We start from the raw sequence: 16,616 nt of genomic DNA, 5'->3' as shown, positions 1-16,616 counted from the left end.
AAAATAAAGGGAGGTGAGCCAGGCAGGTAGTGGCTCATGCCTTTAGTCCCAGTACTCAGGAGGCAGAGGCAGGCAGAGCTCTGAGTTTGAGGCCATCCTGGTTTATAGAACAAGTTCCAGGACAGCCAGGGCTACACTGAGAAACCCTATCTTGTAAAAAAAAAACAAAAAACAAAAAACAAAAAAACAAGAAAACAACAACAACAAAAAAAACATAAAAAGAAAGAAAGAGAGAGGGAGAAAAAGAAAAGAAAGAATGAAGGAGGAGATGGAGGAAGGGAGGGAGGGAAAGGAGGGAGAAATAAAAAAGAGAGAGGAGAGAGGAGAGAGAAGAAAGAGAGAGAGGAGAATTAGAGGAAGCGTGTGGCTCAGTCAGTGGTAGAGCGTTTGCCTACCCTGTGTAAGGCTCTGGGTCCCATCTCTAGCATTATAAAATCACAATGAATGAGAAAAGAAATGAATGGGGGAGGAAGAGGAGAGAGAGGAGGAAGAGGAGGGAAAGATGGAAGAGGAGAAGAGGGGTTGCAACTGAAGGAGGCATTATTCATAAGCATGCTGTGCAGCAAGAAGAAACGTGTTACCAGTGCTCAGGGTTTGGCCAGGTGTCCCTGGGTTCTGGGCATCTTCACAAACCATGGAAACAAGTACACATAGATTTGCAAAGCAGCAGGGAAGCCATTTTCAGAGTAAAGAAATAGTGTAGGCCAGAAAGAATATGCTGCATGACAACAGCGGACCACACTCATAAAGGTGCTCTGGCTATTGTTTGAGCCTTCCTCTTTTTTTTTTTTTTTTTTAAGATTTATTTATTTATTTATTATGAATATAGTGTTCTGCCTGCATGTACACCTGTAGGCCAGAAGAGGGCATCAGATCACATTATAGGTGGTTGTGAACCACCATGTGGTTGCTGGGAATTGAACTCTGGACCTTTGGAAGAGCAGGCAGTGCTCTTAACCACTGAGCCATCTCTCCAGCCCCTTGGGCCTTCCTCTTATGGAGTTCAAAAGATAGAGGAGTTTGATTGCTAAGGGGTGTGATATGGGTAGCTCTCTAACTTGACTGACGTACTAAGTTACATATCACCGTTACTATACAAGTCTCTTCTCATGATGCCTCTGATTTTTTTTTTTTAAACATCAGTTCCTTCTTTTTATTAACACATACACAACTACTTGTCTTCCGGTTTGTTGAAGCAGTAAGCCAGACAACGCTTGCCACGGTAATGTCTGTCCAAGTGGCTAGCCATGAAAACTCCAGCACCACATTCATCAGAAGGACACTCTCAACAAAGTCAACTGATTTTGCCATCTTCACCCACCTTATAGTATGTCAGCTGAGCCAACTTCACCTCCTTCCTCTTATGCTTATTCTTCTTGGGAGTGGTGTAAGACCTCTTCCTTTTCTTAGCACCACCATGAAGTCCCAACACAAGGTGAAGGGTGGACTCCTTTTGAATGTTGTAGTCAAAATGCAGTCATCTTCCAGCTGCTTACCAGCGAAGATCAGCCTCTGCTGGTCAGGAGAAATTCCTTCCTCATCCTGGATCCTGGCCTTTACATTTTCTATAGTATCCAAGGAGTCAACCTCGAGCGTGATGATCGTCCCCCTAAGGGTCTTCACACCAATCTGCATCTTGGCAGTGGCTCCACGGCAGCTGGTGGATCTGAAAGTCCGCCTCTGGTTTTAATCGACTGCATGTGCAGCAGTGGGTAGGCACAGGTAGTAAATGAACTCTCTCTAAAGGTTCACTTAGAAGGCACAGTTTGCCTTGTTGCACACGCCAACTAGTGTTGGTGAGATCCAGTGTGGGCTGAGCCACACCCCAGCCCTGACCTCTGACACAACTGGAGTACAACTGACTAGGATACATCTGAGTTGATACATTTTAGGGGGAGAAAAAGCTTAACCCATTCTTCGGTGTAGATTTGGGTATGGGTCTTAGGTACTTTTTATTGCATTGATAACACATCATGACCAAAGCAACTTAAGGAAGACAGAGGCTTATGTATTCCCGCGGCCGGTTGTGCCATAGCTCCAGTTGCCGCCGAGTCTCAAGAGGCTTTCTTCCCAGGAGTGACATTGGGTATAGGGTAGGGCAGTGTCAAAAGGTTCTCCTGCCTAGGGCACACACTACAGAAGGCTGCCCTCTGCTTTGCAGATTGACGACAAACAGCTTCGAGGCTATTTATCTGAGCTTCGCCCTGTGACGATTGTGTTTGTGAACTTGATGTTTAAAGAGCAAGACAAAGCAGAAGTCATAGGCTCGGCCATCCAGGCTGCCTGTGTGCACATCACTTCTGTCTTGAAAGTCTTCCGAGGCCAGATCAATAAGGTCTTCATGTTTGATAAGGTAAGTATGAACTACACAATGGGAAACCTGTAGTGCAAGGGTAGCACTTATAGCCAAGGACATTGGCAAGGTAGAGAGAATAGACAATGGGATATTTAATGTAGGGTACCAGACTTTGTAACAGCTTATACATGGCCAACATGACAGGTGCTCTCCTCAACATTTTACCTAGATTAACAAGCCTTGTCAGCCGGGCGTGGTGGTGCACGCCTTTAATCCCAGCACTCCGGGAGGCAGAGGCAGGTGGATCGCTGTGAGTTTGAGGCCAGCTTGGTCTACAAAGTGAGTCCAGAATAGCCAAGGCTACATAGAGAGACCCTGTCTTGAAACAAAACAAAACAAAACAAAACAAGCCTGTCATTACTCTTTGTTGTTTGACACAGGGTCTCACCATGCAACTTTGACTGTTTTGGAACTCACTCTGTAGACCAGATTAGCCTTGATCAGAGATCTGCTTGCTTCTGCCTCCCAAGTGCTAGGAGTAAAAGTGTGTGCCACGATGCCTGCCTATGATTACACTTAAACTTTTTTTTAAAAATAATTTTATTTTTCTGTGTATATGTGCATGGGTACACATGTGCCAAGGCATACATGTAGAGAGGCCAGAGGACAATTTTCAGGACTCACTTCTTTTCCTCTACCATGTAGGTCTGCCTTTACTCACTGAGCCATATTTTAAATTTTTTAAAATTAATTTTAATTTCATGTATACAAGCACTTGTCCTGCATGTGTGTCTGTGCATCAGATGCATGCTTGGAGTGCAGAGGGGTTAGAAGAGGGGCATCGTGGCCCTTGGAATTGGAGTTACCGATGAGTAAGAGCCACTACATGGTACTGAGAACTGAACCTAGGTCCTCTGTAAGAGCTGAGTCAGCTCTCTAGACAAACACATGCACATAGAAATGCCAGTGTGTACGCATGTGTGTGAGCACACATACACACACACACACACACACACACACACACACACACACGAGCACGCAATGTATGCAGACATTCATGCACCTTGTGGCTTTTAAAAGACAGGGCCTCACTGTGTCCCAGGCTGTCCTGAAACTTGCTATGCAGGCCAGGCTAACTCACAGAGACCTGCCTGCCTGCCTCTGCTGCTGGAACGAAAGGCGAGCTTGCTCTAAGCCATTTTGACAGGTTCTGTTTCTGAGATGGCGCCACTTCCTCCTCTCTGTTGTGCCTCTTAGACTTAAATGTTCGGCCTCAAAGCCCAAGGCTTTGTCCACAGGAAAGAGCAGACATGAGTACGTACACGCACGCACGCACGCACGCACGCACGCACGCACGCACGCACGCACGCACGCACGCACGCACGCACGCAGCAGCAGCAGCAGCAGCAGCAGCTCAACAGGAGTCTTTTCACAAACATGGGAGCTGCGACGCTGATGGTGACTATGTTTACCAAGCATAAGACAGATGTGGCAGACATAGGATGAAGCCCGGTTCCGCAGGGAACATTGCTGTGGCCTCTCTTGGTTAGGCCTGCCGGCTGGCACAAAGTGACGCTGTGTTTGCCGACTCTCACAGGGGTGCTCCTTCCTCTGTGTCTTCGGTTTCCCTGGGGAAAAGGCGCCTGACGAGATCACTCACGCCTTGGAGAGTGCTGTGGACATATTTGACTTCTGCTCTCGGGTCCACAAGATCCGGTGAGAGTCTAGTAGTTCCTGGGCTATCTTAAAGGAACAGAGAGGGTGGGGTACATGAAGCTAGAAAGAAGAGAAAGAATGGATAACTTGGTTCATTGCCTCAAATTTTCTTTGTTTCACATCTCTCAGCTGTGTATAACTGTCCCAACCTGGGTGTAGAAAACAGAATTATTTATTTGAAACAGCCTCTCCTCACCTTCCTCGCCTACTTCCCCATCTTTAGCATGTTTTCTTCGCTCCTCGTCTTTTTTGTAAACACTCATCATCGTTATCTCTCTCCCTATGGCGTCAGTACTGTCTCCATCGGTGTTGCCAGTGGGATTGTCTTCTGCGGGATCGTAGGACACACTGTGAGACACGAGTATACAGGTGTGTAGCACCAGCCTACCAACCTCTCCTTTCAACAGACATAGCTTTGTGAGAGGGACCGAAAAAAGACGGTGTGATATGGGATCAACCCTTAGAGAGTTTATAGTCTTTTCAGGTGGAACAAAGCACGAGTGTGTGTGTGTGTGTGTGTGTGTGTGTCTGTGTGTGTGTGTGTGTGTGTCTGTGTGTGTGTGTGTGTGTGTGTGTGTGTGTGTGTGTGTGTTTCTGGTGCCATGGGTGAGCAGTATAAAAAGTATGAGGTTGCTTTCCCAGCACCCACATGGTGGATCACAACTATATGTAACTCCAATCCCAGTTAATCTGAGGCCCTCTTCTGACCTCTGAGGGCACTGTACATACATGCAGGCAAAACACTCATACATATAAAATAATAAAATAAAATTTAAAAATTTTGTTGTTTTGTTTTTTGGAGACAGGGTTTCTCTGTATAGCCCTGGCTGTCCTGAAACGCACTCTATATACCAGGGTGGCCTCAAACTCAGAGCTTTTCCTGCCTCTGCCTCTCAAAAAAAATTTTTTTAACTTATAAAGCCATTGGAGATATTTTCAGAATCCTAGGCCAGCATACCTGGCTCCAGAAGCCCCAAGAGCCGGATCTGCTTACTTGCTGAAATGATTTAATTGTCAAAAAAGGGAGGGATCGTGAAGCAGTGTAGCCACATCAGAAGGAACAGCAGAGCTGGAATCTTACCCTCTCTTCAAAGTGGTGATGATAAATACAGGAGTATAGAAAGGAGGAACAAGGGGCGAGGGGCAAGAGACAGGAAGCCAGGCAGAACGGGCCAAACTGGTGTGTGTTCACCGGCCTCTCAGGAAATGGTTGTACTAGATTCCTATACTGAGATGGTTGCCTGCAGGGCTCGGCACTCCTACCTTTGAGACCAATCCAGACCACAGAAAGGCTCTGCTTAAAAAAAGAAAAAAACTACCACAACAAACAAACCAAACAAGACACATGCACACACGTGCACACACACACACACACACACACACACACACACACACACACACACACACACCAAGTGAGGTTTCATTCACTAGGCATACACCATACTGAGGGTCAGTTCCTTTAGATCAGCACAGTGCTTGTCCGCTACATCTTATCCAAGAGTCCTCAGGCCACCCCCCTCACCAACACCTCTCTACAGTTAAGATCTTTCTATCCGTAAACAGACCATCCTCTTGGTCTCCTGGGTGAGAGAGAAAGTTTGTTACTAGCTGAGTTAACTGTTGAAGATTGTTTGAAACAGGCACTGGCCAGCTGAAGCCTAACCTCATGTGCCATTCATGACAGGCAGAAGAAATTAAGGGGAAAGGCCATTTGGGGAGTCTCCTCAGGTTACATGGAGTTTAACAGCTTTGGGGTTTGTTTTTTTCCTCTTGCACTTTCTCCTTCCTGCGGTAGTCATTGGTCAGAAGGTCAATATCGCTGCCCGGATGATGATGTATTACCCAGGCATCGTGACCTGCGACTCTGTCACCTACGATGGCAGCAACCTACCGGCCTACTTTTTTAAAGAGCTTCCAAAGAAAGTTATGAAAGGAGTTGCAGACTCTGGACCAGTGTACCAGTGTTTGGGCCTCAATGAGAAAGTGTGAGTGCGGGCATTGGGTTGTTTTTATCTTTAGTAAGGGGGGAGATTTTGATAGCAAATAACTAACTGGTCCCCAGTTTGAGATTCAACACCATTTCATGAAGCTGAAATCTGTATCTTCCCAGACACCTGGGTCCTCCACGATCCAGACTTCAGATGGCTTTCATCTTTCTCCATTCTACTGATATTACAGCAAGATGGGAGAGTTCCTTCCTCAAGGAGGCCTCAGAGCCTTAGGTCAATTCTTTAGCATCTGTGCAAGCAGAGGAGAGAGTCCCTGATTTCAGTACTCACCAAATGGACCTGGGCACCATTCTGTCCCTGCTCATTATGTTAACTGTTAGGCCCAGCATCAAGAGGGCTAAAAGAGGATAAGATATTGTTCCTGGGTCTTTGCTAAAGCCTAGCTTAGAAGTGTGGATATATCCCTTTGGATTTAAAATTGTTCAGCCAGGTGGTGGTGGCACACACCTTTAATGCCAGCACAAGGGAAGCAGAGGCAGGTGGATTTCTGAGTTCCAGGACAGTCTGGTCTACAAAGTGAGTTCCGGGATAACCAGGGCTGCACAAAGAAACCGTCACACACACACAAAAAGTGTTCAATAGCTGCTAGTCACTTTATATTAACATTCCAATTCCTTGCAATGACATACAAGGGAGCTTTTCCAACTTCATCCCTTCATGCACACCCCCCTCGCTGGGAGTGTCTCCTGGCTTGTCTTTGCCCAACCCATCTTTAAAGGATAGCTTAGGAATTGACCTCTCTGTAAGAGTGGTCCTGGCGTTCCCCATCCTCCACCAGACACGGGAGCCTTTTCACCTTGTGTAACTCCACAGCACATGCTCCCAGCAGACTGTCTTCTCCCAGACTCTTTTATTGGCTCTAGAGATGGACCCCAGGGCCTCACTCACGCTAAGCAGATGCTCTACCTCCAAATTCCACTCCTGGCTCTTATATCACAATTACTGGCTCGCTACACTTTTCACTCTCCACACTGTGAGCACAGTGATGCTAGATACTGATTATCTTTTATTTACTCTTATGCCCCCAGTGTTTTGGCATGCAGCAGGCCTCCAACAAAGATGAACAAATGAATGGTGCATGAACGAACAACATGGAAAATAGAAAACTGTTACTTCAGGAACAAACTAGACTCTAGACCTCAAAGAATCAGTCAATGAAGGCTGCAGTCCATTCAGAACTTTCTATTCACTTTGTGTTCCTGGGGCTCAGCACCCTGCTTAGCACACACAGGCCATCGTTAAATAGCGATTGACTGAGTGAACAGTAATAATAATTTGTAGTGAACATTTATTAAATATGCATTCTATCTCAAAATATACTATTTATTCTTATGATTGACTGTATGAGGTAGAAACATTTATTATTTTCATTTTATAAATTTTTTTTATAAATTTAGATGCTATCAAATAACTTACCAAGAGTCATCTCTCTTTCTCTAGTAAAGCTAGGGAGCCAGGATTCAAACTGCCACAGTAACAGAACTTCATATCTCAATGGCACAAAACAACAAACTTTTTTTTTTTTTGGTAGTACTAGGACTCAAATCTCTAGCCTTGTTCATGCTAGCCTGAGCTACACCTCCAACATAATTAACAGAGTTTTTCTTTTGCAGAAAAGTATGGGACACTATTCATACTGGCTCATTTGAGCTGATCTCACACTGCCTCCTCACATGCCTGGGGCTCTTGGCTGATCCATGATGCCATCAGCTGAGACAGTTAGGGCAGCTGGGCTTGCAGAAGCAGATCAGCTTGGTTCCATGTGTCTCATCCTCCACCAGGCATGTTGTCACAGCAATAGGTGAAGAAAAGAGACAGCTGGCTCACATGCAAGTGGTTCTCAAGCCCCTGTCTCATATTTGCTGACGTTTGATTCATCAGAGCATTCAGAAAGTTAATGCCAGAGCGGGAAGGCATGCCCAACTAGACAACAAAGGATTGCAGGTGGAGGTAGGGGTACAGCCAACTACCACACAGGCTACAAAGCCTGAGGTCTTCAGGATTTTTCTATGCCGTCTCTTCAGGGGGGAAGAAAGGATAGAGACACAGGTTCTGCTATAAATAGAGCTTGGTTTCTGCTCTGAAATGTTCACAGTTTGATGAGCATGGGAGAATATGGCAAAGAAGCATGGCAGAACAGAGAAGGGAATGATCCCAAATAAAATTAACACTAATATTTACCCCGCCTGTATTAGGCACTGTCACCGTTAGCTATGTGGGATGCTGGACACGTTTCCACACTTCAGTTTACTCATTTGTAAAATGGACATTAGAGTGATACTTTTCTCCCTGAAGTTTTTGTTTGTTTGTTTGTTTTGGTTGGCGGGTTGGTTGAGTTTTGTGGGTTAATTTTGGTTGTGCAACTGTTCTCCCACTGGGCTACAGCCCAAACACAGGAGTCATATTTCTTAGTAACTTTTTTGTCAGGATTAAAGATGCTCGTTTAAAAAAAAAAAAAAGAAGAAGAAGTAAGCACTTATCATAGTGAGTGTTCCTCAAATGGAGCTGTTCTCGAGCAGTTTGTAGAATCTCTCCAGGATGGGAGGCCCTGCAGCACATCCAAGATAGTAGGGCTCTATTTCCCCCAAAGGGCTCCTGTCTAGAGTTCAGGGCCAAGAGTCAGCAACTGTACAGTGTGACAGCTACTACAGTGACAGCTGGCACAGAAGCTGTTTGGACTCTCTTACAAGTAGACCTTATCCTTCCTTCTCTTGGTATATGCAGCCGGGGAATAGAGACGCGATAGAGATGGAGAGAGAAAAAGATAGCGCCAGTCACTTTTGCTCTCAGCATTTCTGTTTTGACTCTAACATCTTTTCTCTTTTTCTCTCTTCAGCATGTTTGGTATGGCATATCTCATCTGCAACAGATATGAGGGTTATCCTTTGCTGGGTAGGTAGTGAGCCTTGATTTGAAAACTTTCTCCCTTTTTGTTTTTTTTTTTTAAGGGGGGCAACTAGAGACTAATTCAGGACCTCATGCTTGTTGCACAAGCTCTCAATTCTTAGAACTTGTTTATCGAACTCTCTAACAAGACATATAGAAAAGGGCACCTAGCCGGGCGTGGTGGCGCACGCCTTTAATCCCAGCACTTGGGTGGGCAGAGGCAGGTAGATCGCTGTGAGTTCGAGGCCAGCCTGGTCTACAAAGTGAGTCCAGGATAGCCAAGGCTAACCTTGTCTCAAAAAACAAAACAAAAAGAAAGAAAGACACACCAATGCACATAAATTAAAATTAAATAAAATTCTAAAGAAAGAAAGAAAGAAAGAAAGAAAAGGGTACCAATGAGAAGCACACATCCTAATGAGTTATGACAAAATGAAGATATATACTTATCACCCAGATCAAGAAATAGAAAAATAAGGTCAGGTGGTTAAAGTGTCTGGCATGTAAGCCTGAGGACCTGAGTTCAAATCCCCAGAAACCACATAAAGTGCGATTCCTGATCCCAGCTCTCAGGAGGCTGGGGCAAGAAGATTGCCATAGTGTATGACACCATCTCAAACCACAACTACCGCCACCACAAACAAGAAGATAAATACACATGCACTTTTGCCTAACATATATGTACATGCATACACATGTGTGCATATATGTATATATGAGTGATATTGTCAGAACAGAGGATGCCATGATCCTTCACCTTTGCCAATGGCCACTGCTGTCAGTCTTCATGACTTACAGATTCTGGCCCTGATGTGGCTGAGTTCCTTTTTGGTTATTTATCCGTCTTTTTAAATAAAATGATTATACAAATCTCTCTTCTATTTTTCATTTGGGCTAGGGTTTTTTTTTTCTATTTTGAGACAGGATCTGGCTTGTATTTTTGTTGTACTGACGACCGTTGTTGAGACAAAGTCCACACAACCCAGATGTCTTTGAGTTGGCTATCTGCCTCAGGACAACTTTGAACTGGTGACCCTCTTGTCTCTACCTCTGGAGCAACGGTATTCCAAGCCTATTCCAAACCACCATACTAGGTTTCTCTTTCTCTTTAAATGTGGAACCCTTCACAAATTTGTGCATCACCTGTGTACAGAGGCCTTGCTAATTATCTCTGTCTCATTCTATTTTCAACTGTTTGCTTTGCCAAAGCAAGTGCTTTTTTTTTTTAATTTAATGTACAGAATTCTTAACTGCAATGTAATTCAATTTAACCATCTTTTGTTTTATACCTGTGTTTCTCTGTGCGCTATGTAAGAGGTGTTTCCTCATCCATATGTTTTGAAAGTATTTATTAGCTTTTCTTCCAGTAATTCCACTTTACCTTTCATATTTAAGTATAGAAGGGCTTAGGAGTGCAGTTCAGTGGGCTTAGCATGCACAGGGTTCAACCCTCTGCTGCCCACAACTGTATGCTTCTTCTACAATCTAGAAGTGATGCAATAGGGATTCTTGGGGTCAGGGACCCTCTCAAAGAGAAGGAAGCAGATCTAAATGAGGCAGCTATGTACTTGAGAAAGAAGAGACCCAGTGCAGCCTGGATATAAAGCCTGAAGACAGTTATTTGGAGTAGCCCTTGCTGTTCCCATCTGTTAGATTTAATATCCCTGAAAGACTTATCCAAACTTAAAACCTAGTCACAACTGTGTCGGAGCCCTTGAGGCTCTGTCCTGTCTTTGGAGCAGTGGCTCTCAACTTGTAGGTCTCAACCCCCTTGACAACCCTCTGTCTCTAAAAATATTTGTATTATTCATAATAGGGGAAAAAATCACAGTTATGAAGTAGCAATGAAAGTCATTTTATACTTGGGGCTCAGCCCAGCATAAATAACTGTATTAAAGGGCCACAGTGGTAGGAAGGTTGAGAACCACTGCTTTGGAGGAATGTTAGGCAAAGCCTGAAGGAAGCCAGTCATTTCCAAGCTGTACAACAAAGCACTCGGGCCAACAGAAATAGCCCACTCTCAGGCATGCAGCAATTACAGCAGTAAGCCAAGACACCCACACTCATAAAGCTAGAGAGGAGGGAGGGTACCCACTCTCACCCTCCCCCAAAGCCTGTTTCCCATTCCAAGAAGTGCTTGTAGTGACTAAAAGTAGATGGAGCCCCAGCCACCCTCTTCTTTGACCCATCATCCTCTTAGAATGGACTGGAAGATTTGCAGACATTTCTCAGTTTGATTCAGTTAATGATCCAATCTCCCTCCCTCCCCCACCCCTCTCTCTCTCTCAAGATTTATTTATTGTTTATACAGTATTCTGCCTAAACACCAAAAGAAGGCACCAGATCTCATTATAGATGGTTGTGAGCTACCATGTGGTTGCTGGGAATTGAACTCAGGACCTTTAGAAGAACATCCAGGGCTCTTAACCTCTGAGCCATCTCTCCAGCCCATGATCCAATCTCTTTAGGCTGTATTCTACACACATTACTAGGTAGAAATCAGGTTCACACACTTTTACTTAAAGCTACATCCAAAGATAAATTGTAGGAGATTGTAGGCCAGCCTGGTCTACAAAGCTAGTCCAGGACAGCCAAGGCCACAAAAAGAAACCCTGCCTCGAAAACCAAAAACCTAAAACAAACAAACAAACAAATTGTAGGGGACCAGCAGTGTGGGAAGTGCATCTTTGATAAGAATTCTTGCCTAAAAACATTCTGAGAGAGGGAAACAAAATTACCAGGGAAAAAATACTAGGGTAAAAAAAAAAAAGGCATACAACAGTCATTTTAGTAGGATTTTGTTCACCACTTGTTATTTTTTTTTTTTTTTTAAAGATGGGGTGTCATGTTGCCCAGGCTGACCTTGAACTTGCTATGTAGCCAAGGCTATTCTTTAGCTCCTAATTCTCTTGCCTCCCCCTCCAAAGTGCTGGAATCATAGGCATGCACGAACTCGTCCAGCTAGGACTTTGTCTGGATAGAAACAGGATGCATTTTTAAAGATAAGGTGACCTAAAGCTCATTTTGGAAGCCAGTGAAAGACAGTCTGTGTTCCACGTGACCAGAAGAGAAAAGCTGGAGGATTTTACCACGTGCCCTTTGACGCCCATCTTCTTAGTGAGCCTCAAGCTCTCAGAAGTCACCTCACAACACGGAAGTTGGGGTGGTGCATTTTCACTCAAGAGGGTGACCTCTCTTAAACCGTATCGAGAACCTTACATTGCCAGGCAACACATATACCCAGTTTTCTAGAACACTTCTGTGTTCATGATCCTGTTTCAGCAAAGGCATTAGGTAACACCTGAACACGTGGCCGCTCCACACCTCATCTGTCCAGCAAAGAAATGACCCAAATGAGCCCACAATTGTTTTCACTGAAGTTGCGTGTTTGCTATGAAAGTTCAGTTCTTCCAGCTCCTTTGGGTTTACCCAGGTTTCAGAGGCTGTATCAGATTTCAGCCTGGGCCTCCTACTGCATACAATTTAAAGCACCCAAGGGCAGGGGGGTGGCAGGGGGGGTGGGGGGGAAGTGGGGGCTGGGGAGGGAAGTGATAGGGTTGTCAACCAGGACAGTTTTTATATTGTTCTTCTTCTTCCTACATTTTCTATATTTTCTACAGTGAGCATGTGTTAGTTGTATAATCAGTCTGTTAAAGAAAACAGAAAAATAAGCTCTAGTTTAAGGTTGGAGAGCCTTGGTTCAATTCCTGGTTGTATAATCTATGTAAATCTCGATTTTTGTGCAGTATAATTAGATGGAATTGTAATGAGCTTACAAATACTTTCCCTTGAGAATAGAGGTCTAATTCAGTGGTAAAGCATTTGGCTAGCATTCCAGAGGTTCTGGGCTCCGTGCCTGGCCTGGGTGGGCGTGGAGTGAGGGCAACATCCAAAGAACTTTTCTTCCCAGCTTGTAGGAACCAAACATTTTCAAAATCACCTTGCTGACTGAAGCTTTAAAAAAGATTCTTTTTTATTTAAAAAATTTAAAAAATCACCTTGCTAACTGAAGCTTTAAAAAAATTTTTTTAATAAAAAAAATTTTTAAACATTATAGAGCTCTAAAAAAATTTCATGAACAAGCCAAGCGTAGTGGTGGAATACCTGCAATCCCAGCACTTGGGAGGCAGAAGCAGGAGGTACAGGTGTTCAAGGTCGTCTTTAGCTACATAGCAACTTTGAGGCCAGCCGCCCTCAGCTACACGGAAGGAAGGGAACACAAAGGCAAGAAGTTCCATGCAAAATGTCATGGAAATCCCAAAGGCATTCTTAGAAGGGGTATCACTGTGTGCCTTTAAAAATATATTTCTAAACTATCTATTTTCTGTTGATGGGTTTGCTTCTTTTAAAAAAATAAAAAATAAACAACAGGACGCGTTAGTGAGATCGACTACTTCATGTCTACCATGAAGGACTTTTTGATGACTAACTGCAGCCGAGTTCTAATGTATGAAGGATTGCCAGGATACGGAAAGAGCCAAGTACTTATGGAAATCGAGTACCTGGCCTCCCAGTATGAGAACCATAGGTAAGTGTTTTGAAACTGTGTTTCTTGTGACCTTGGAAAATACGGACAGCCCTAAAAGAAATTTACTTTTCCTTGTATAACCTGCCTTATGTGAACTAGTTAACTATAATTGTTGGGGGATCAAGACTCTTGTAACTGAATAAGTAATTAATGATAAAAGAAAGAGAAATGGCACTGGTTTCTGGAGATCCCAATTTAATGTTAGGGCAAACCTGGAGACTTCAAAACTTCCTGCTTAACCCCAGTGAATAGGTAGGTTGGAACATCTAGCAGAGATGTGGCAACCACACTTGGAGTCAGTCAGTCAGTCAGTCTGTCTGTCTGTCTGCCTGCCTGATTTTGGGGAGGGGGTACTGCTTTAAGCCATTTAGTTTTGAGAGTAGAGCTCAGAATGTTGGGCCACTAGATTTTCAATCTAGAGGGCAGAGCTAGTGTACTTACATCATACTATTTGTCCTCACACAAGAAATGCCATAAGGCCTCTCTTTGGGATGAGCCTCCTGGCACTCTGAGGGACTTGATTGTACAGCAATGATGCCCAAGATCGTGGCAATGGTGTCTCACGTCTTTCCCACCTAGCCTAAAGGGTAAATAAGGCGGAAATACTTGCTCTCTTATTTTTTATCCAATTTCTATCACCTTTTAATGTCAGACCTAGGAAAAGCCAGTTTCAAAATGTCTTTAACCCTGCTAAGGGGATAACTATAGCAAGAAACATTGAGTCTTACCATTATTAAATTCTCAGTACGTTTCAAGAACTGTTAAATGTTGTATTAGTCACCAGGATACTGTAACAAACTACCACAAACTGGGTGAGTTAACCAACAGAAAAGCTAAGTCTGATCCAGGTGTCAATAGGGCTTGGTATCCTTACAGGGCTAAGAAAATACTGTCCTTTTCTTCTTTCTTCACCTCATTTCTGGTGCCAATGTTTGGTGCTCCTTGCCTTGTAAACATATTGCCTGAATCTCTGCCTTCATCTTCACAAAGCATCTCCTTGTGTGTGTTTTTATGAGTACACATATTTGCTTATTTCTTTACTTATAGGCAGGGTTTGTGTAGCCCAGGCTAGCCTTGAACTCCTGATCTTTCTTGCACCTCCTGAAAGCTGAGATTCCACACGCAGCGCAAATGATAGTTTCATCCTATTTGGTTTCATCCTATTTGATTCTTTGCGACTATACTTTTTCCAGACAAGGTTGAATTCTGTGACAGTTGGGACTAAAACATGAATTTTGGAGAATGCAAGTCAATCCCAACCAAGTGTCAATGTCCTGAGTGTACGTGTCATATGATCTCGACTTTCAAGGAGCTTAGAGGAGGAGGAGAAGGAGGAGGAGGAGGACATGACGAGGAAAAGAGAATGTGGTGGGGGCAGTGGTAGGAATGTGGAGTAGCCGAAACGCAAAGAAAAGCTAGGCAGAATGGGGTGAGACACAACAGATTGAGCCTTTGATGAGTTTGTATGACACACAAAATAGGCCTCGGGACCCCTGGAAAGCACTCAACCAGAAAACGCTGCGAGATTTGCCTCATTTTTTGTTTTATTGAGGATTTCGTTTGCTTTGGGTAGCACTAGGGGACAAACTCCAGGCTTCACGCATGCCAGGGAAATGCTCTGCCACTGACTGAACTGCACCTGCAGCCCCCAGATCTGTACCTAACGATAGCACTGAGGTTTCTTGAAGGAGTTGCCTTCAGAGTCGTTGACAGCAGGCCCAGGAAGTGACGTGCTGTTGCGGCAGGCTAGGTATAGCTATGAGTCTAAGGGCCCTGGCCTGGGCAGTGATGCAGAACTGGGAAGAAGGTAGCAAGGTTAACAGAGAAGGGATGACGGAGGGGTTGGGATACCAGAAGCAGGAATACAGACCGGCTTCCAGGTAGCTTGGTAAATCCCTGTCCTTACAGCTGGGTGTGAGAAATCGAAGTCTCCTCCAGTGTAGTTCTGAGGTCCGCTCCGCCCCTCGGTGTTTAGGTGTTTACGGGTGGGTTCTGCCGCATACTGAGTCGGGAAGAATGGAGTCTGGAAAGGGTCTGCAGGATCCTGGTCGCGCTGGGAGTTCGGGGCGGCGGGGGGGGGGGGGGGGGAGGAGGAGGAGGAGGGAGGAGGAGGTGGTGGTGGTGGTGATGGTGGTGGTGGTGGTACTTCTGCGAGAATTTTAATGAGACAGCAACTCTTAGACCATTTTAAGTGAAACAGCTTACACGTGCCTTTACTTCATGGTGAACAACTGCTGTAGGAACCTTGGGAAGTAGGGCGGGATCTTCTGGGCGGACCGCATCTCATTGGCTGGAGCTAAGATCCAGCTGCTGGGCTACATGACTACCTGGAGAATTGCAAAGATGCGTGTGTGCCAGGGCGTGCCGGCTCGGAACAGGGAGGGAGCAGTTCTTACTCCTGTCGATGATCTCAAGTTTGAGATTTCTGGGGTTTGAACACGCTCCACCTTGTCCGTTCCATGCCAGTTCCCCTGGTGGCACGGTCTATATACCGCACACTCCAGCCTTTGTTATCTCCAGGAACCGTGCTTAAAATGCGCTCCTGACTCTCCACTGTCTTATGAACAGGGCTGTTGCTATTGCACTGACTAAGGTCAGCTTCCATCAAAACTTTTATACTATCCAGATACTCATGGCTAATGTACTGGGTCTGGATACTTGTAAACACTACAAAGAACGACAGACCAATCTTCAGAATAGAGTCAAGACGCTGTTGGATGCTAAGTTCCACTGTCTTCTTAATGACATCTTCCATGTTCAGGTAACTAGCTTGTATTAGACTCCTGGGAGGGCAGGGAATAAAGCCATGGGCCAAGCATAGACACTCGTGCCTGAAGCTCTGTGATTTCATGTGTCTTTCATGACTAAGACCTTTTTTTTTGGGGGGGGGGTCTTAGTCCGGGTTACTAATGTTGTGATGAAACACCATGACCGGAAGCAAGGTGGAGAGGAAAGGATTTATTTGGCTTACACTTCCACATCATAGTTCATCATCAAAGGACATCAGGACAGGAATTCAGAGTAGGAACCTGGGGGCAGGAGCTGATGCAGAGGCTGCAGAGGAGAGCTGCTTTCCTGCCTTGCCCTTTCATAGCTTGCAGAACCCAGGACTGCTGGCCCATCACAATCACTCAGAAAATGCCCTACAGGCTCGCCTGCAGCAGCCTGACCTTATGGAGGC

At 44.8% G+C, this 16,616-nt stretch overlaps 1 protein-coding gene and 1 pseudogene across 3 annotated transcripts in view; one reads left to right on the top strand and one right to left on the bottom strand.

Moving 5' to 3' along the window:
- Nucleotides 1-16,616, top strand: part of ADCY10 (adenylate cyclase 10) — an 84,726-nt gene that overhangs the window by 31,496 nt on the left and 36,614 nt on the right. For both annotated transcript variants that reach the window (XM_084790018.1, XM_084790017.1), the window contains 7 exons: nt 2,162-2,353; nt 3,894-4,012; nt 4,305-4,381; nt 5,808-5,997; nt 8,858-8,913; nt 13,279-13,435; nt 16,004-16,196. In XM_084790018.1, coding sequence (XP_084646144.1) covers nt 2,162-2,353; nt 3,894-4,012; nt 4,305-4,381; nt 5,808-5,997; nt 8,858-8,913; nt 13,279-13,435; nt 16,004-16,196 — 984 coding nt within the window. The remainder of the gene's footprint in view (nt 1-2,161; nt 2,354-3,893; nt 4,013-4,304; nt 4,382-5,807; nt 5,998-8,857; nt 8,914-13,278; nt 13,436-16,003; nt 16,197-16,616) is intronic.
- LOC311600012 (ubiquitin-ribosomal protein eS31 fusion protein-like) lies at nt 337-1,677 on the bottom strand (annotated as a pseudogene). The gene has a single exon. The product of its transcript is annotated as a ubiquitin-ribosomal protein eS31 fusion protein-like (transcript).

The sequence above is a fragment of the Acomys minous genome (assembly GCF_964271855.1).
Source record: "Acomys minous genome assembly, chromosome: 1".
In the NCBI taxonomy this organism is placed as follows: Eukaryota; Metazoa; Chordata; class Mammalia; order Rodentia; family Muridae; genus Acomys; species Acomys minous.
This window is presented reverse-complemented; position numbering and strand designations above follow the sequence as displayed.